General features: G+C 38.8%; 1 protein-coding gene across 2 annotated transcripts in view; it reads right to left on the reverse strand.

Moving 5' to 3' along the window:
• The window catches only part of nfat5b (nuclear factor of activated T cells 5b), a 58517-nt gene that overhangs the window by 21186 nt on the left and 15887 nt on the right, over nt 1–21444 (reverse strand). The window contains exons 2-3 of one of the 2 annotated variants that reach the window (XM_066713807.1): nt 11110–11235; nt 704–1349 (exon numbers count right to left, since the gene is read on the reverse strand). In XM_066713807.1, coding sequence (XP_066569904.1) covers nt 704–1349; nt 11110–11235 — 772 coding nt within the window. Of the gene's footprint in view, nt 1–703; nt 1350–1979; nt 2182–11109; nt 11236–21444 lie in introns of those variants that run through there. The other variant, XM_066713808.1, reaches the window with a different exon arrangement.

Consider the following 21444-nt stretch of genomic DNA (forward strand, 5'->3'; position numbering starts at 1 on the left):
ATTAATAAAGTGCTGATTAAATCAAGGAAATAATACATAAACTGCAATTTAAAGTGGCTTACTTCTGTTCTCAGTATAGCAGGGTCTAGACCTCCCCCCTCCGCACCCTTTTAATACAGAACAATCTCAGCTCTGTTTTTCTGACCTGTGCATATGTATAACTCTCAGAGAAGTCATGCATGAAAGTCTACAGCAAACAAACTTTACTGTTGCCAGTAAGGAGTGTGCTGCCTTTCCCCAACTGCAATTTCATTTACAACTTCAATAAACACTGCACTCAAAGGAGATGGCCAAAGGAACCAGAGTTTAAAGCCATAAAGTCATTACAAATTCCCTTCCTACATTCATCTCCTTTTCACTGCTCTTTCATGTTCTCTTCACTTTGCTCTGGCCTTGTATAGAAAGTCAGGGAGGTGGGGCTAGGGGAGAGCACACCTCAATGCGAAAAAAAAGGGAAAGGAAGGGGGAAGAGACTGCAGAAGAGACTACCTGTTAAGTTAAGCACCCTTTCCCCTCCCTGCATCCAATGAATGAAAGTGCACACTACTCTATGTCATGGCCTTTCATTTCAACTAGAATATAGAGGGGGGAAAAAGGGATTTCTGAATGAGGACCCATGGTTGCTTGCCAGAGCCTGAAGGACAAGTCAAAAGGATCCTCCCCCTCACAGCTGGACTAACACAGGGCACACTGGAGGACTCACCTTCCTTTGGGGCAGGCCTTGCCATCTGAGCCCAGCTGGGAGAGGACAAAGTGAGGGCCCTTGGCGCTGTCGGCGTTGAACACATCCATGCTGGCCTCATCGGCGAGTACATGTTTGGGGCCGGGGCGCTGTCGGGGCGTGCGCTTGCGAGACTTGCGCGGCACCTCGGTGTTGTCATTGTAGGAGCTGGAGCTCATGAGGCTGAAATTGGAGGCCGAGTCGTCCATCCAGATGCTGTTGCTCTGTTCCGAGTCCAGGGTGACCTCGTCCTGGCAGGACATGCGGCTGTCATCAAACAGGTCCTCGGGCGGAGGGGAGATGTTCAGGACCGTCCGCCGCTTGGAGGGTGTCGTCTGGTGCTGCTGGGCCCCGCCTCCGATGTGGCCAGCACCGCTGCCACTGCCGCCACCACCACCACCATTGCTGCTGCTGCTCCCCGCACTGCCACCCGCTGCGGCCAGCTTGCCATCCTTCCCGAGTATCTCTGCAACTCCTCGACTACTTACCCCCTCACTCGGAGTGCAGCTGTCGCGAACGGTGGCCCGGTCAGTGACTGAGGTAGAGGAGTGCATGGTGGGGCTGGAAGATGCAGTAAAAGAACTGCGAGGACCTCCCATGGACATAGAAGAGGAGGTGGAGGTCGCATCTGCAGTGTGTACAATTTCACAGTAAATAAAGGCATTTCCACCTGCATTGGCTAGCAGTCCCATTCAAGCAGCGAAATTTGTGCATGATTTTATTTTTGGTTTTTTTTTTTTTTTCTTGTTTTTTTTTTCCACTCTTTAAAAAAAAAAAAAAAAAAAAAGTCTCCCAATTTTAGTTTGTTGCTTTTCATGAGGTTTTCTTTTCTCTCTCTTTTTGGGAAGCTTAAAGGAATTTAGTCATTGCATCATAACAATTTTGTTTTGTTTTTTTAAGGGAAATAAAAGGTCTTTTAATTGAAGTTTCTCTTCAAAAATGCCTCTGCAAAGACAAGACACCCAATGTTTTCAGATTCATTTTTTTAGTTACCAAATATTTTATTATTTAAAAAAATAGCACTGCATTATATCAAATAAAAAAAATTAGGCAGATTTGTTTTGAAGTATGAATTTATATTTATATATTAAAAAATATTTTAAATCCTTAACCAATTTTACTAAAAGGATGTTGAGACGAAATGGAAAAAGTGATGTAAGTCACATGATGTTGCCAATTTGATCTTTTCTGATACAGGTTAACACAATTTAGTTGGGACTGAGCATAGCCACATAAACAAAATAAACAAGCTTCTGACCTATGAAGCAGAGAACTGCAGACCATTTTATATGCAGACACTCCCTGCTTCAGAGGGAACTTCCTGGAATAAAAATGAGACAGCGAATGAGCAACAAAAGCTGATCATTCCAGATTTAAATTTATTTTTGTAAACAAAACAAAAAAAAAACAAAAAAAGTTTAAGCAGTGTTGTGAAAATGGAACCGATAGCCAAACTGTAAATGTTTAACCCCACACCTACCCAACCCACCCACAATCCCACCCCACCTCGCTCCACTATACACCGTGAAAGAGACCACTATTCAAATCCATGTGGTATGACAGCAAACGTTTACTACATTTCGAAAGCATTCCAATAACTGTCAATTGAAATTCAAAGTTAAGTGTTGTAATGCTGTTCTTAGTGAGACCGTATCAGTGACTAACTAAAGACGCAAAATGAATGGAAGAAGAAAGGGAAAGTCGGGGGAGAGGGTTAGAAATCTTACTCTAGTTAAGATACTTTTGTGGAATGTGCACTTCTCCCCATGCGTTTTGGCATCCTGTCATGTTTAGTGTGTGCATTCAGGCCTGCATGAGTAGACAGATTGTTTTAGTTGTATATGTCATATGGGAGACTTGCAATAACTACCCACATAAAGTATGTTAATTGTAGCATGAGAGCAAAAATAACAATTCCAGCAGCCACACTCTTTGGAATGAAATCAAAGCTGCACTTCAATGTGAGCCTATGTTTTTAAATAAAGACAGGAATAATCATATTAGACACTCTGTTTTGAGACATTGGCTGTTAAAAAAATATATGCTGCTTTACATCTTCACTGCTCTCTCTGGAGGGCAGTGACAATTAGAACCACATTACAGTTCTGCCACAGGTTCGGTCTTGACTGCTTCTGCATCTCTGTTCAGTTACGAAAACAAAAGCAAGTTGAGAGCAGTATTCTAACAGGCCGTAGGGTGAATTATTTAGACAACAGAGATAAGGGTTACTATAGTGTAAGTTTTGCTTTATGGCTCCTTTCATGTTGCAGCAACTAATGAGAATGGATGCTCAGTCAGATAAGGCAGAAATGAGACCTACTGACAGAGTCACATGTTAGAGTACATTTATGTACAGAAACAAAAAAGTGTTGCCACTATGGTATGATGACATCACTTAGTAAAAACAGCCTAATGTCCACAGCTCTCAGTCATCTGTGTCTCTCAAATTTGAAGATACACCAAAATGGGCTTATAAAAAAGTGCAAAGTCAAAAAAGTAACCACAACTAGCATAAGATATAGTTTGTTTGTTTTTCCCACTTCAGAACACCGGTACATTCCACACTAATGTTCTGCTGCGACTGAACACAAAAGATAAATATCTGAGAGAGCAATACACTTTTTATTTTTCATTTTTAACACTTCTGAAATATTAAATTTCCAATATCACAGCCATGGGAGAATTCTGGTATCATCCACAGCCAATCAGAACAATTAAACACACTCTGGTGGCTCCGCTGATCTGATGATTATGAGCAAATTAGGGCATTTCCGTCTACAAAAACTTAATTACTGACACCAATGTGTCACGTAGATGCATTTTATCTATTTTAATAATAATGTAAAAAGTATTCACCCATTTCAAAAGTCACTTATTCTGCCTGTCCAACCTATATATAAAATAACTATACATAGTTTTAGAACCATGTATTTGGCCAGTGGTTTTACTCAAGGTCACTAACAAGGGTTACATTGATAAATGTAGGGGAGGGTGGGCATTAATCCACTTATCCACATGAGGTTGGGAAATGTATAATACAGGCAGAAATGCCCATAATAAAGAATCTGATGTGAATTGCATCAAAGAGTGCTAAGACAGAATTATTATCATTACATAATGTTATGTGGTCACATATGGGTTTTTTATAAAGAATCTCGGATGAGATTTTAAACTGTGCAAAGTGGGAAAATTCAGGGGGACATGTAATTCTTTAAAAATTGAGCCCTAGACGTTGAACAGTGTCTTTCACATTCCAAAAGCAATGCAATTGAATGGTGTTAGTTTTGAGTGCTACAATACATTGTATGAATATATTCTGTAGTGTAGAAACTAGTCTCAGCAGGCAGTCATGGTCTGTTTAAGTCACTAGGTTAGGTTGTGACAATGTAAAATGACCCAGAATTTCTTTAGACCAGCTTCAGCAAGAATGCAACAGAAGGTCAAAAGAAACAAAATGTGTTCCAATTCTGAATTACATAAAACACTTTACTATAGCAAGAGATTCTGCCAATAACAACAATTAAAGCTTCTTCTTTCAAATAGGTTGATAGTGCTTCTATAGGATGTAAGCATCTCATTCAATGCTTTTTAATATATAAAGGAGAAACCACACAAGCACAATCTAAACCACAGCTATGGACAACAACAACAACAACAAAAAAAAAAAAAAAAAAAAAAATTATATATATTATTTTTAAAGAATCTAAGCGTCTCCATCAAATCTATCTGGTATCTGCCCTAGTTAAATTTTGAAAGAATGGTTATAAAGATAAAACAAATTAACTGCATGGGAGTGTTGTTAACTGAAGCAAAAAACAAACAAAAAAGCAGCAGGAGCAGTAATAGAAATGTGGTCCTACACCGATGTACAAGAATGCTTTCAAACTGTACAGCACTTTGCCTTCTGTTTAAAGATGTCATACATATCGCAGGACACATAGATTCACATGACGAAAGTACTCTGAGATTCTGTACCTTTAAGATGCCCGTATAAAGGAAAAACGTTTGTGAGGAAACCGACGACTTGGGCGGTTTGATATCTTCAGCTATCAACCAAGGTTGCTCTGTGCAACCTTATAACCAATGTTTTGAGGCAATCTCTGTGAAAGTAACCTTAAAACTGTTTGCAGCAACGTTAGATCTCAGGTAGCCTGACTGAGGCAGCAACGCCTGTGCAGACAGCTTCAGAGTTTCACTTTGAAAGCCTAATGTCACACACATAACTATATAGATAGACACAAACACAGGCAGACAGACACACACTTGCATCTTAAAGGCACAGGAAACCCATTTTGTTTTAAGAGAACAGAGTGCTCTCAAATAGGGATACAAATTAAGTGTAGTACTAAAACCTTTTATTCGCCCCTGTCATCGCCACCTCCCCCCCCCACGCTCCTGATCTAGGGAGGGGTACAGGAAGAATACAAGTGTTCCGCTCCAGAGACAAACGAGCATGCTTGCATCAAGTGAATCTGTTGTCGTCCATAAAACAATGCAACTACAAAAATGGGTGCAAAATTAAATACAATGTACACCGGCTGACAAAAACTCTCAGTCAGTCCTGCAAGCTCCCCCTTTGTTTGCCACCACAGCGAAACAGGAGTCCCTTCCCTCCACCGCCAGGGCTAGTTCATCAGGACCCACCAGACCATTCATAGACCACATCTATTGCACTGCATAAGAACTAGTTCCATTTTCACACAATTCATATTCCACCATTTAAAGGAAAAAATAAAACAATGCAGTGGTTCTATAAAACTAATGAGATTAGTTAAAAAAAATTAAAAAAATCAGGTTTCAACGTTTTAGACATACGTTTTGAATATTTCACCATGCAAAATATGGTATGAAAATAGCAGCATACTATATACAAAGAGGAATCACAGTCTATGATTTGCAGCCACCATGAGCACATGTCTTACTGTGTCAATTTTAACTAAACAGGTCATGTGTCCTGGGAATGGCCTTCATATGGCCAATAGCGTCAATAAGAGACTTGGGGAGGAAGTCCCTAAAAGTGTTAAATGCCCCAACAACAATGGCCTGCTGGAAATCATTTTGCTTTTGTTGACTTCCCATTCACCCGCTCAAAGTCCCTAGAATTCCATTGTTATTCGTAGAGCTTTTTTTATTTTGTTTCCTCTCACAGTGATCTGGAGATGTGGGCTTCCATTATTCTGCCCACTGGGGTTGCATGTAAATCAGCCAAGAACTGCCCTGTGACCGGAGTCATGGGAAACAGCTGCTTTCATGTAGCTCAGCACAAAGATCCCTAAAAATATCTATACAACACTTTTTTTTTTACAGCATTAATATATTTCGGTTCTACTATAACTGTACAACTACTCTATGATTCTTTTTATTTGGTAAATCAACTAAAATAGATTTGAAAGTCACTTGAAGTGAATATCTCTGCATTAAGAGAACCTGCTTGGGGGAAAAAAAAAAAAAACTTAAAAAATACCAAAAGAAAGTGCAAGCACTGTATCCTGCGCATGTTGCGGCTATAAAAACCTGTCAAACCTGGTAACCTGAATTGCTTCACTTTAAGCTTTTCAAATTCATTTTTACTATGAAATGTGTGTGTATGTGTGTGTGTATTGTAAAAGCTCAATGTGGCTGCAAACCCCTTCCTCAAAATTTTAGCAGGGGCTGTAGGCATACCACTAAAACAAAAAAAATGTCTGTGGTCCCAGCAGATGGAAGCAACAGGTTACAAGGTCACATGATGCTGGCTTCTGACCATGTGAAGGCAGAAGAGCGATCCCCATTACTGAAAGAGACAGACTGAACCCACTTGTGCGCAGCATTCCAAGGCTTTGAGAAGTAGTGAACTTCCAGAATGACTCTGAAGCAGGAGCCACAAGCAAAATAATTAAATCCACTGTACATTTAAAGTACATCTTACATAAAAACAATCCATCAGAAGCCGTAGGACTATAGATATTACTGATGTCTAGGAGGCTTTAAGGCACAGTGCTAGGCCAGTGCTTCAGCACCGTTGGGGTCTCCAGATCTTGGTCTCCAGCAGCCTTTGCCCACATCTGTGGGACAGGGAGCACATATCCAATCCAGCTCCCCTTTTCCCCATCAGCAGGAATAGCTGCTTGCCTCACAGCCCACATACCAAACACTGTGTTCCATATTGCCTTTAGTTATGCATGTTCCAATTGTTAAAGCTTCTAGAAATGTTCTAATTAAATATAAAAAGATAAGAGATAGATAAGAAATTGAAAGAAATCTGAACATTAAAAAAAATAAAAATAATAATAATAATAAAAAAATAAAAAAATAAAAAAATAACGAGAAAGTCTAAAAGTTAGACCGACCTATACGGTACCCTGGGTGAGATTTGATGGGTTAAGTGTCTCTGCCACTAAATGTCTTCACTACTGATAGACAGACACTTTCACACAACCCACCACGATGCCCGTTTCTGAAAAGTGGAGCTAAAATGCAAGTCAAGTGTATTAATAGCAAAAACAACTAGCATCCCAGCAAAAGAAAGCAATTTCAGTTAACTTAAAAAGGGGAAAAAAAATATTCAATGAAACAAAATTTAGCACAACCTTGGTACACATTTTTATTTTAAATAATAACCCATTAACTATTAAATCGTTTTGAAATGTTATTCTTGTTGATGTTGCTCTTGTATTAAATTGAATATAACTTCTTTTTTTTTTTTTTTTTTTTTTTTAGTAGAACAGAATTTTTTAAATAGCGAAATTTGGACCTTGCAAGAAATGTATTCACTGGTAACTCATGCAACAAACCTTTCTTGGCAGAACTAAAAGTCTGATCCCTCCTGGCACCCCTACCTGACACCAGCCAACCCCGGTCCTGCAAAAAGTGTGGGAGAAATGGCTGCGGGGGGTGGGGGGGGTGGGCAGGATGTGATATGACCTTGAGTAAAGCTGTACAGGTCGGTGAGCCAGCCAGGAGAGGCCTCTGTTGCTCTGGGCAATGAGAGACTGCTCCCAGACAACACACCTGTGTCTGTTACTAGTAGGGCCTAGCCAGCAGACTCCAACCTGCATTTGTGGTCAAATAGGCAGTTACACCTTAGAATGTGCCCACTGGACTGACAAAAACCTAGAGATCCACCCTCTGCAGAACAAACGTGATCAGCTCAATATAAAGTCATTCCTTCTATATTCAGCCCACTGACTCCATTTAGATCCATATTTTTTGTATGTTTGTTTAGTTATTTATGTGTATTCCACTTCGAAAGAACATAACCATGGTTTTACCTATAAGTTCAACTGAAAGGCAAAGGAGAGAGTTGACTTGGACAATGTCATAAAAAATAAATAAATAAATCATGCTCTTGATTTTTTCAGTTTGAAAGAAAGTCAATAACATATTGTGTCAATACACAAAGAAATTGAATAAATAGGCATGGGAAAGCCAAATAGACAGAAGAGCAAATCAGGTTTTGCTGACAGTTTAAAACTGTAGAAGCAGGATTTGTGTAGCCTTGCTTACAATGCAATAGTATGGCTATAGAAGAGGAGTGGGTGAGTTATGAAGGACATTTGTAAAGTCAAGGGGAAAGTACACAAATACTTAAGGGAGATGACAGAAGAGCAGGGCAAGGAGAACAGAAAGAAACCTTAATTCTTAGTTCTTTATGCAATGCCACAGACTGGAGCAGTGAGTGGCAGTATACATGCTGGTCAAAGACATGAAGATGCAATGAATAGCAGCCCTCAATAAGAGAGCAAGGGGTCATAGGATATGGAGAGGCCTAGTGAACACACAAAATGCTGCATCACAGCAGAGTAGATGTGCTTTCAACTGGCTCAGACAGCGTTTCAATAGAAAGCTACACGACAGAGGCATCAGAGAGCCTTAGACTGAGTGTAGAGAGATTGCGTGACAGACTGTGCCAGAGCGCGGATCCTAGCTGGTCAGTCCACCATATTGGTATAACAGAGCAGTGACAGACTCCAGACACTCAAAAAGATAACAACTCCCTCCCTCCCCTCCTCCTCCTCCTCCTCCTGTTGCTGCTGCTGCTCCTTCCCACACAGAACCTCCCTGCCCTCCCAACCTGCCTAAGAAACCTAATGCAGTGAAGATTAAGGACAGGCATCCCACTTTACTAAATAGAAAACAAAAATGAACTTCATCCAACTGTCACACCAAAAGCTTTTAAACAAAAGCTAGGCCAGCAAACTAAAGAAAAAAAAAAAGTTTTGATTCCATGGTTTTGGGTAAAGAAAAAAATAAAAAGAAGAGGAAACAGCCAGAGAAGATAAGGCCAATTTGCAGTTAAACCTGCAGTCCTGGATTAAATTCATTTAAACTTAAAAATACTTCACCTTTCGTCTGCTACAGCCAGTATGTCCCGCCCCGTCAGAGGGATGCAATTGGCTGCAGTTAGGTATTGATGTCCAAAGGCAACAGACTTCTGGTTCTACTCAAACTCACTCTAAACCTGGGCACTTTGATAAGGGGCAGAGTAAAAAACTAAAGTGAATTGCATTTTTATTTTTTAATAATGGACAAAATGTGAAATTAAAAATAGAGCTGTGTTTTGTATTTGTTTCTCTTTTCCTCCTTTTTTTAAATATATAAACAAAAACATGTGAGCATAAATTTATGACAAAAATGTTAACCCCACTATTGATACATTACATTTAAAATGCAATGTTACTTAAAAAATATTTTATATATAACATGCATGTATATAACCTTACTGTGTGAATTCAAGGCTCATTTAAATTTCTGAGTGAATGAGCAATAGAGAACCAATTCATATGAAATTTAAATGTAACGATATTTGCAATTAATCAGATTGGAAAAATTTGTGGCAAACATAATCAAACAATTAACAATGTCTTTGGCTCAGTGTTTCACCTTAAGAGATAGAATTGTTTGACAGTTTTGGTTCTCAAAAAATGCTTTTGTGAGCAGTACAGAAATGGTTTTGTACCCAGCTTATACAGCTAACTGACCTCAGATTGAGGCTCCTTATTAACACGTATTAATACGTTTATAAATATATATATGTTAGCAGTGTGGCAAGGTTTCAGTTGGTGTGGACCAAACGCAATAGTTATTTTTCAAAAGTTGGTGTCCTGGTTTTCCCAGACTGTGCTTGATATCTTTAATTTTAATTTCATGTTTTTCTAGTGCCCAAAATGAATGAAGCCGTCTCATTTAGAATGAGGAGGCAGCCAGGTAAAATGGGATCCTAGACCAGAGGGTCAGGGGTGGCATTCTTCCAAAAGGAAATCAGTGCAAGTTAAAACAGAACAAAACAAAACAAAAAAGTTTCCTTAGACTCCAACTGCAAGGCACAGTGTTCCCCGCAGGAAAAAGTTTGTGATCTAAAGCCTCCTATAAACTTTAATTGCTGCTAGAATAGTAAAACCAAAGGTATGTAAACAAATGAGTAAAAATAGTTATTTAATTTAATTTGTATCGCCAATGCCTCTGGATCCTGATGAGAACACTGTTTAACTACTGATCTACTTTTAGTACCTGGACATCTTTTCTAAATCTGCTTTCAGTAGGATTTCCAGTGTCTGAAAGAATATAATGCGTCTTTTTAACAACAGCCTGTATGGCTGCCTGTACAGGACAAATATTCATCTTAAAAACCTGTATGTTTGATAAATGCATAGCTATAGGTTTTGTACTTGTTTTCTTCTTTTAAGAAACATGTACATAAAAGCCAAGCAATACAGTTCATATACAGTCAAGCCTCCTCAATAGGAACTTCAAAAGGGGCCGCCTGAAATGAGCTCCTGCTTTGCTTAGAGGAGGATCCCCATCAAAAGTAAGATGAAAGCAAGATGAAAGCATAGACAGCTGAACACTAACCGGGTGCTCACTGGATCTTATTACCAAGAAGGATTCGCTGTTAAGAAATGAGAGGAAAGAGCAAAAACAAACCCCAGGTACATAACTGTTCATTGGCAGAACAGATAGCAAAGTTAAAAAAAAAAAAAATATATATATATATATACACATATATATATATATACACACACACACATACATACACACACACACACACACACATATATAAATAAATTAAATTAAATCTGCTTTTCATGTTGACAAAGGATTGCAGCATTGCAGATGGGAAATGACAGCTAAAACATACTTTTGTTGTTGGTGGGATTTTAAAGCTCTGTCACTCCTCAGTCAGCAGGTTGCTGTTGAAATCCATTTGTTTTTGTTGGTTGTTTTAATACTTTGCTAGCCCTTCTGCTTTCAGGTACAGCCAATATCTGATACCTATCCTAGCTGGAAGGTCTTGCAGGTAGCCTAAAGAAGGGCAGAGTTCCTGTAAACAGGCCTGGGACCATTACCAGCACTGTTCACTGTTACCAGAGTCTTAAGGACGCCGTAGAAATAAGGAAAGAGGGGCGTACCTGAAGCGAGGGCTGCCGAAGGGGGAGGCCCAGCCTCTCCACCACTTTTCTGGCTCATTTTTGCCGTGTTGCACTCTGAGGAGGACGGCAGCTGAAGCTCTTTTGGGAGAAGGTCATAGACTGATTCTGGAAAGAGAAATGGAAAAAACATCAGGCTTAAGGTTTCAAAAGCATTTGGAGTTTGTACACATTTCATAGGGCAGAAAGAAAAACACAAACATTCAAGCAGCAGTAATTCTACCGACAAAAACCACAACGCAACTTCCCAACATTTTTGGAATACCGCACAAATCTCGTAAAGCACAAGTGACATTCTACAGCATGTAAACCAGCAGAAAGCAAAGTTAGGTTTTAGCATTAGTCATATATATTTTTTTAAATGTATTGTTTTTCATATGGATTCTGCAAAGCTATTGAGCCATATGCAGCTCAAACACTTCTGTCATGGTAAAGAACAGCAGTGCTGCTAAGGTTAAAAAACATCTTAGCAGTCTAGATTAAAAGATGCCATGTTTAGTACAAAAGGGCTTTTCTTTCTCTTTGTTGTTTTTGTTTTATCCCCTCTTGCAAATATGGTGTTCATTCAACTTTGGCCCTGAGAGTACCTTCTAAATCTGGCCCATCGCATCTCTAAATTTATCCTTCAGATTGTGGCAGGCCACCAGCACTGACCATTGTCCTCTCTGGGCCCCAGTGTGGAAAACATCTGACAGTGTTAAAAACAGATTACAAGAGCCAGGAAAGGGAGACCTCAACCCAAATTCCAGCCTCTCTCCATCAGATCTGAAGGCACACCCATGTGCCAAGGCCTCCCCACTGTTAATGGCCAGAAGGCAGGGAGCTATTTTGGGAAACAAGAGCACAATGCCCTCAAACCATGTTTGGTATGCTGGGCACTGCTCTGGAAACAGGAGTGATAAACTTCACTCCTCAACACTTCAGTGTGAGCCAGGTCACTCCATCAAGGGATGAAATGAGAATTTGTCCAGCAGAGGAATAAAGGCCACAATGCAAAATGTCAAGCAGTTAGGTTGGCCAGTTGTTATGCAGTCATTTTAACACTTTGCTGTAGATATACAAAGACCAGTAAGCCAACTGTCAAAGAAACCAACAAAGAAAGATTTGAGTGAATATAAGAAGTCCTACAAGTGCTAAAAGAGTTTAAGAATTCCAGATTGAGCACAGGAAAGAAATAACTGGTGTTTGAAAGTGAAAATGCATATTAAATGGTTTCCAGAAATTGTGAGTACAAAGTTATAGAGCAAAACTTCACATTAAAAGTACATCTCAACTGGTGTGCAAACAGCTCTGGGCTCAACATCTGTGCTTTTACACTTTTCAGAACCAACCTATGAAGCAACATTTTTAAAAAGAGTTGAAAGTACCCTATGTACCACAGAGACCGCTGAACCCTACGTTTCAAAACAAGTGTAAAAAAAACTTCTCTTTTTAATGCTTGCCTGTTTGTCTTTTCACTGAAGTTAAGCAACCACATGCATATAAATAAACACTATCTGTCTCATGTAAGGAGGCATGTGCTTAAATTTAGTGAGGCTGTTTGGATACAGAATGAGGAACGCCCCTGCAGATCTTTATCTGTTTTCACATCTGAAATAACTGGAGGTTGTTACATTTAAAAATAAACAAACAAATAAGGCCATTGGCCACTTACGAAACCCAAAGATTGCCATTGTGTTACCACTGCATCGTCAAGCAGATGTGTAGATGAGTGCGCTATAACGTCACAATGAAAGAACGCAAGTTGATTATATGGTTTAATGATCCTCAAGTTTGCAATAGGAGAGAGGGCAGGACAGAATGACATTCCACAAGATTTGCACAGCACTTAGCTACTCCCGCCTCAGGCTAATAGATCAAAGGGAAAGGAATTTAAAGTCTAGCTAGTACAAATGTATGAAAATACTTTCAATACATTGTGAATTACTCATACAAGTACCGTGGTTATGAGCTTGCTGCAGTTATTAGACTAGCCTGACGCCATCAAATGCCAGAATTTTTTTATATGCATCTGGTTTCCAAGGTTCGGCATTGCTTTAGCCCAACTAATAATGCAGCTGGATAGACGGCCTCGTTTTTAGAATGAGATCTCAAACAGATTGCCTGAGGGAAGATGATATTTAATTCCTTCTCCACTGGGCTGACATAAGTAAGCCCTACTTTAAGCACGTACCACTAGAACTGCTTACTGTAAACTTAACCCAATGTCCCGGAATGTGCAAGCTGACATTTCTTTGTAGACCAGAATTTCAACCAGAATTTATGGTTTTAATCATTCAGAGTCATTGTAAACACTTCATACAAGGTTTTAATTCTCTCCCTGGCTCTAGGGTTGCAATTTTAGTTTTTGGGTCCATTCTCAGTGGTATAGAGAATACATTAATCTGCTCAGAAGCAATACTTTCCCCATTGTGGAGCCCTTCCTTCAGCTTCTTGGTACATGCAGACACATGTGATCAGAGGCCATTCCAATAAACAGATTGCCAACTGCACAGACAGAGAAATATGTACCCAACTCCAACAGCGGTCGTGTTGAATCAGGGGATGGCCTGTTCAAAGAGTTTCCACTGTTGCTGGGCTTCGAAGGCCCTGAAATGTTTTGGCGTTTCCTACCTTGTAAACAGAACACAGTGACTGCTTTTAATACACTTCTGCCTCTCTCAAGAAAGAGGAAAAAATAAAGACGCAAAGGTCAACACTGTTGACAACTTAAACTAAATGAAAACAGCTCAAGCAAGTTATGACTAAAAACTAGTCGGTACTTTGCTTTAAATGAAGCAACAAAAGAACAAGACAAAAACAAGGACACCTCTACCTTTACAAAATCTGTAATTCTCACAAACATAGGCCTATTTCATATGTTTCACTAGGTTTAAAATTGTAGTAACTGCAGAAAATAATCAGTTGTATAAAGTAAACCAGCTGGTAGTTCATCATTAGTTGTGTATAAGATGCCATTAAAAAGTAGATAAATAATGACCTGAAAAGTAAATGCATTAGACCATACTTGCAGGCTTGTCAAAGTCATTGTTTGGTGTGGACTGAGAATTAAAAGAAATGTGCACAATATCTGGTGGTGGTGTTGGGGTGAATGGGACAAGGGCCAAAGATCAATATTCTCCAAGTGATACTACAAAACTCTGCAGCCTTGCTGCAGGTGGTAGAGCATAGTGTTGGCAAATGTGGCCATTTCACTTCAAAAGCAGATACATATTACTGATTAACTCAAGCCTTGTAAATTGCTTATTGGCCCTCTAATTCATTCATGCTTACAGTTCATAGTTATAGCTCACATTCATATACATGTCATTGTGTATCTCTCTTTCATTAGAACTAGAAACTGACTTGGCCTGAAGTGAAGGATTATGAATTGAAACTTCTACTTCTAGTAAAGAACATAAGAAAGTTTACAAACGAGAGGAGGCCATTCGACCCATCGTGCTCTCCAGTCTATTTTTAAATGTTCCCAAATGTTCAGCTTCAACCACATTGCTGGGGAGTTTGTTCCAGATTGTGACGACTCTCTGTGTGAAGAAGTGTCTCCTGTTTTCCATCTTAAATGCCTTGAAGCCCAATTTCCATTTGTGTCCCCGGGTCCGTGTGTCCCTGCTGATCTGGAAAAGCTCCTCTGGTTTCATGTGGTCGATGCCTTTCATGATTTTGAAGACTTGGATCAAGTCCCCACGTAGTCTCCTCTGTTCCAGGGTGAAAAGGTTCAGTTCCCTCAGTCTCTCAGTAGGACATTCCCTTCAGACCTGGAATAAGTCTGGTTGCTCTCCTCTGAACTGCCTCTAGAGCAGCGATATCTTCCTTGAAGTGTGGAGCCCAGAACTGTCCACAGTATCCAGATGAGCTCTAACTAGTGCACTGTACAGTCTGAACATTACTGCCCTTGTTTTAAATTCTATACTTTTGACAATATACCCTAACATCGTTTGCCTTTTTTATTGCTTCCCCACATTGTTTGGATGGAGAAAGTGAGGAGTCCACATAGACTCCTAGGTCTTTCTCATGCGTTACTTCATCTAGTTCTATTCCTCCCATACTGTAATTATAGTGGACATTTTTGTTACCTGCATGTATTACCTTGCACTTGTACACATTGAATTTCATCTGCCAGGTGTCGGCCCACAACTGAATATTAAGTCCCTATGAATAACCTGTGCTGCCGAGATTGTATCTGCTGAGCCACCTATTTTAGTATCATCTGCAAATTTGACAAGTTTGCTAACTATCCCAGAGTCCACTAACAACCTCACTCCAGTTAGAAGCAACTCCTCTAATCGACACCCTCTGTTTCCTATACATCAGCTGGTTCATAATCCATCTACTTACATTACCCTGAATGCCTGCAGCTTCCAATTTGAGGATCAGTCTTTGGTGTGGAACCTTATCAAAAGCTTTTTGAAAATCTAAGTATATCATATCATATGCATTCACGTGATCTACAGCTGCAGTTGCATGTTCAAAAAACTCCAATAAATTAGTAAGACATGATCTGCCTCGTCTAAACCCATGTTGACTATCTCCAAGAATATGGTTTTCATTAAGATTCTCCTCTATTTTCTGTCTAATCATTTTTTCCAATATTTTACAGGTGATGCAGGTGAGACCCTGTTCTAAGTGTCATTTGGAATATTTGAGTTAGCGGCCTATAAATAATTTCCCTCATTTCTTTAAGTACTGTTGGAAATATCCCATCTGGCCCAGGTGATTTGTTTGTTTTTAATTCTGCTAGTCCCTTTAGTACCTCCTCCTCATTTATCCTGATCTCTCTTAGGGTTTGACTGGACTGGTTGTTAACCTGTGGCATGTTGTTATCTGTTTTTTCTTCTGTAAAAACCTCTGTGAAATACTCATTTAGAACATTTGCCACATCTTGTTTGTTTTCCAAGATCCTTCAATTTTTGCCCTTTAGCGGTTTCACTTTGACCTCTTGCTGGTGTAGTATTGAAAAAAGCTCTTTGCATTAGTTTTAGTTCCAAGAGCTTTGTTTATTTATATTTCCCTGTTTGCTTTCCTGGTCCCTTTAAGATCTCTTTGCAGTTCAACATATTCTAGGTATTTTGTTTGGTCTCTATCCCTTTTGTATGCGCTATATAACATTTCCTCTCTCGATATTTTTTTGCATACATCTATTAAACCATTTTGGCCAATGTTTTTTGGTCCTCAATATATATAAGTAGAATATTCTTAAAATATAACCATCCATTTTCAACTGAATCTGTATCCAGTGTGATCCAGTCTAACTCTTCAAAGTGCCGTCTCATACCTTCAAGGTTTGCTTTTCTAAAATTCTAGACCATTGTTTTAGACTTGGTCCTTATTTTTTGAAAGAATACCTCAAAACTAAACATATTGTGATCACAGTTTTCCATTGGTTCTCTAACTAGTGTCCTTCTGACTCTATCTTGGTCATTTTAAAAGATCAAATCAATGCATGCACTCTCCCTGGTTGGTTCCTTGACAAATTGAGTTAGAAAGCAGTCATTTACCATCTCAACCATTTCTATTTCCACATTTTCATTTTTCTAAATTATCTTTTTTGGGGGGTTGCTAAATTACAGGTGCTCCAGTATCACATATAATACACAAAAACAGTAAATGTTACCATCTGATCCATCTAGAATCTACAATCTAAATTAATCAGCCAAAATACAATTGTACCAAGTGTGTTGAAAATAGTGATACAGAATGCTGAATCAGTACTTCAGGTTCAGCATAGAAGCAGGGAAAATATTCTGGAAGTAGATACCCACAATCCTTATCTTTAACTTTTTACTTCAGAAATAAATAAGTAAAAGTAACAGCGAGAAAAAACATGTGTACAAGCAACGTTTGTGAAGCAAAAGGTGGATCTTTGTTATTTCAGACAACCACAAACAAGACAGTATGTGGAAGCAATGTATACAGCATAAATTCTGTGTTAATATAGGCAGGAGACCAGTATTTTGAAACTACATAAAACAAAAACTAACAAAAAAAACAAACAAAAAAAACACACACACACACACACTATCTTTGGAAGAGTATTCCGACATGCCGTCACCCACACAGTTGACAAACACTTTGAGAGGAGACTCAACCAGGACTCTTATTATAACTATGATGCCTTTTCAGTTGCTGCTACTTTGCCAGTTAGATAAGTGTGATATGAAGAAAGCGAAGTTAATTCCGCTAAATTGCTGATTTCAAAAGAAACCGGTTGTCACAATACAAAATATGGAAATAATACATACACAGGTATGGTATTTTAACAACTGTGGCAAATACAAACTCTAATTCCAAATAAGCTGTTACACTGTAGGCATGTAGAAAGAATGCTACATTTTGTTGTAACCACGACCTGCACTTTTAGTTTGTGAAACTGGATAAGGGCATCTGTTAAGAAATGTAATGGGTTTCTCACCAATGTAAATTGTTCCGTCCATTATGGTGACAGAGGGCTTTATTTGTGTAGTGCAATTGTCTTAAATCAAATGCTGTAACTTGTTTTCTTATTCATGAATAGGAAGATTACAAATTGTATTTCTGGAAACAAAACGTATATTAATATAATAATTAACCTTAGGAATTATGCACTGAAAACAAATGGGTGTTCCCCATGGTTCCATTTCCAGGCCTCTTCTGGTTTACAGCTGTATGCTTCAAATAAGGGAAGTTTTCAACATGTCATGCAATTACCTGTCTTTTAAAGATTCCAGACAATTTCTCATTGAAGAGGTGTGCATCTATACATTACAAAGTCATAAAGAAAAAAGAAAAAACAAACTGCCCTCCAGGAATCGTTATGTGCCTACCTGTAAAATAATCTTTCAAGACTAAAAAACTGTTAAAGAGTGAAGAAAAAAACAAGCACACTGGAAACAAGATTTTATGCTACAGGCAGGTCATCTGAGCCACTTTCCACCACTCAATCCAGTGAACAATGAAAGTTTAATAACACCAGCTGAAGGAATTTAATCCAGGGGCTAGAGCGAGCCCTACTTTGCACGTAGCAAGATTAACAAACACTTGGAAAACCAACACCAAATTATGAACACTGCTCCCCCGTGACACCCCCCCTTCACTATGGGTCTTGTTTTCATAGCCACAGATCATTACACTGGGTAATTATTATTGAAACAAAACAGAGCCTGGGTATGTTGACAGTTCTGCAGAAAAACAGAAAACAAACACACACAAAAAACACTTTCGCTTTTCCAGTGACTAATTCTGCATAATAATGACTATAAGAATACTCCGCTTCCCTTTGACAAAGCCCACTGAGATTCTAGAATGTGTCCCAGCCATGGCCTCATTTATGCCAAGCAGCTAAACCCGGTTATATATAGCTACGACTTTTTTTTTTTCTTTTTTTTTTTATTCTACGACAATGTTTATATAAAATGCATGCTCGCCAGAGGGCCTTCTTCAGAGCCAACTGTTCTCGACATGTTATGACATATGGAAATAATTTCTTCTCATGCACGGCAAAGCTCTCTCCAGCCTTTTCATTTTTTCCCCTCTACATAAACCAGTGGAAGAATAAGTTAGTTAAAAACTACCACCAACCCATAGGAAAAATAAACAAAACCAACAAATTTAATTTTGATTTTATTTAGAAGAAAGTCTGAGGTACTGTGTAATCTAGATCATAACTAAAACCAGAATGATGAATACTGCTACCTTCCTTATGTCATTCAACAGCAACTGAGGCAGGAGAAAAGAGGGCACAAATGGTTCTGTCAGTTCCAGAATGCAAAGAATGCATGTTATTATGGTGGGAAGCCCATAGGCAAACAGGATATAGTAAGACTCACACCTCTGTATTCTCAGTTTCATCTGAATTGTGCATCTTTGAAAAGTAGTAGTGAGATTATTATTTTAAGTATGAAGTATGAAGGTGCCATGATAATGAAATTATCAGTGTTATTCACTTCACCCGTCAGTGGTCATAATGTAATGGCTGACCGGTGTGTATATATACATACACATACACACATACACACACACACACACACACATTACCATTACCTTTTATGTAAATTGAAAACAGTACAGTTGGGAGTTTTTGCATGTTGAATTATACATTTTAAAATAAATCATGATTAACCAATGTATTGAAAGAAGTTGAGGGTTGGGGGACGGGGGGCATGGTTTGAGAGTTACACCTACATTTAGGCATTATGGCTATTTTCCAGGTATATAATGCAGAACTGTGCATAAATACGACCCCTGCACACAGCTTCAATACACACTACCTTTAAGTGATCAAGCACAAAGACAAACATTAACCCAGAGTGAGGGTAAAGGAAATACAGCTTTCAACCCCAGGGAAGGGGAGTGCTGCTTGGAGGAGATGTTTACATCATACCACTGTTGCTACCATGTGCTTCTGATTATGTATAATCTACTACATGCTGAAGAAATGAAGGTACCAACCTATTCCCTGCTGTTTTGAACCCTATTAAATGCAATCTAATATATCACTTGCATCTAAAAGGAAGCTTTTAAGCACTTAACGGTCTGATTTCTGTAAAACATTTACAAGTTTTGGGGGGCTGTCGATGTGCCTTTGAGAAAGGCCTGTGTTCAGTATTAGAAAGGATCAACTATAATGCAAAAGCACAAAGCAGTGCTCCCAACTGCTGAATTTACCAGAGGGTCCTTATGACATCACATACTCGCGATAAATGTTTAAACAGAATTCAATTTTAGAAAGCTTCACCAATTGTTCAGCAACCCCCCAATAAGTCCTTTAAGTCCAAACAGAATGTTCTGCAGTCTTTCTTTTGTCTTACGAAATCACAGTGAAAATTTATTTTGAGATGAGGCTTTTGGAAACACTGTTGCTCACTCCCAGTTGAAAGCGAGATCTCAAGAGTGCTGAAGAATTTAAGATATTCAGGCCTTTGAGCTGAACACACATACACACAATGTCAGAGACAGAAAAGGAAAAGGAAAGGAAAAAGAGGAGGTGAAATTAAGTTGAAAGCAGCCAGTCTGCATTAGCACCCTGTCACCATAGTTGCTAACTGGCTCAGCTAGGCCAGGCTAGTGAACTCCGAGCAGCTGCAGTTTGGAGCAAGGACTGAGCAGGCTGCTTTGACGAGCAGGCAGTGATATGCCTGTTCGTGGCCACAAAAAAATCACCACCAACACCAGTTTTCCATTAGCAAAGGGATGTAATTTCTCTAGGCTCTAACCACACCTACACTGGCAAAATTCACAAATGTTTCAGGACTAAAAAAAATTATATATATTTTTTATAAACAACTCAGTGTGACCCTCATGCAAGATATGGATTCATCACCTGCTGCCAAAGATCTTCACAATCCGACAATCAATTTAATGGCAGAACACAATTAATTTGAAAGCAATATAGTAGGACAGATTCAAAAGAATGCTTTATTTTCATAATTTCTTTATTTTTTCATTTATTTTCTAAGCCAATAAATACATGAACTTCAACATTAACAATAAAGAACAAGAGAGAAAAATCATGTTTCTGCAATCCTCTGCAAAATACTAAACCAAAGAAGGAGCTGAGTGACAGCTCAACCCTTTAGGTTGTAACAGACTGGACAGTTTGAAATTTAGACACAGAGTGGTCAGATGAAAAAAATGCAAAGAATCCATTCTGAGGACATTTCTTCTGTTCTTCCTTTCTTTTAATTATACAATTTAGTTTTCCTACTGACTGTTATTTGAAGTGACTGTTTGATCACACCTACATACACATAACAACAAAAACATTAGACTATTCACTTTTCAGCACATCAAAACCAGAATCAGACAAACTCCACAGATATCAAGCACCTTCTTACAATAAAGAGTCCAAAAAGGAATCTGTTTCAAAAAGAACTTACAAAGTAACATTCATAACTCATGGTTATGGTCAAGTTAGAAAGTGCTGTGGACATTGTCTAGATGTGCTTTGAGCTACTGTTGACTTTACTGATAACAATGTTGAAATAAGCCGATAAAATAATTGGTCTTAATAGCTCATAATAGGGAGTAATTTATCTCCCGCAAGCATTCTTACAGCAAAATAACATTAATTGGAAAAAATCTGCTGGTTATTATTACTTTTTTAAATTGGTGTCTGCGTTTTTCAGTTTCAACTACTGCTGAAGGTCTCTGAGGCAAAGATAGTGTGCCATGGAAAACAGTAACTCCTTGAGACAATATGTTCTTTCAACAAGTAACAGACGGTTCTTACTTTCAGTCATTGTTAATTATTTTAAGTCTCCAAACCAGAAGTCTCGTTTTGCATCTGGGGATTGGGAGCCTTTGAAACCAAGAGACTTCAGATGCTGCCAGGTATTACAGGTG

This window comes from Amia ocellicauda, chromosome 9 (assembly GCF_036373705.1).
Source record: "Amia ocellicauda isolate fAmiCal2 chromosome 9, fAmiCal2.hap1, whole genome shotgun sequence".
NCBI classification, from domain to species: Eukaryota; Metazoa; Chordata; class Actinopteri; order Amiiformes; family Amiidae; genus Amia; species Amia ocellicauda.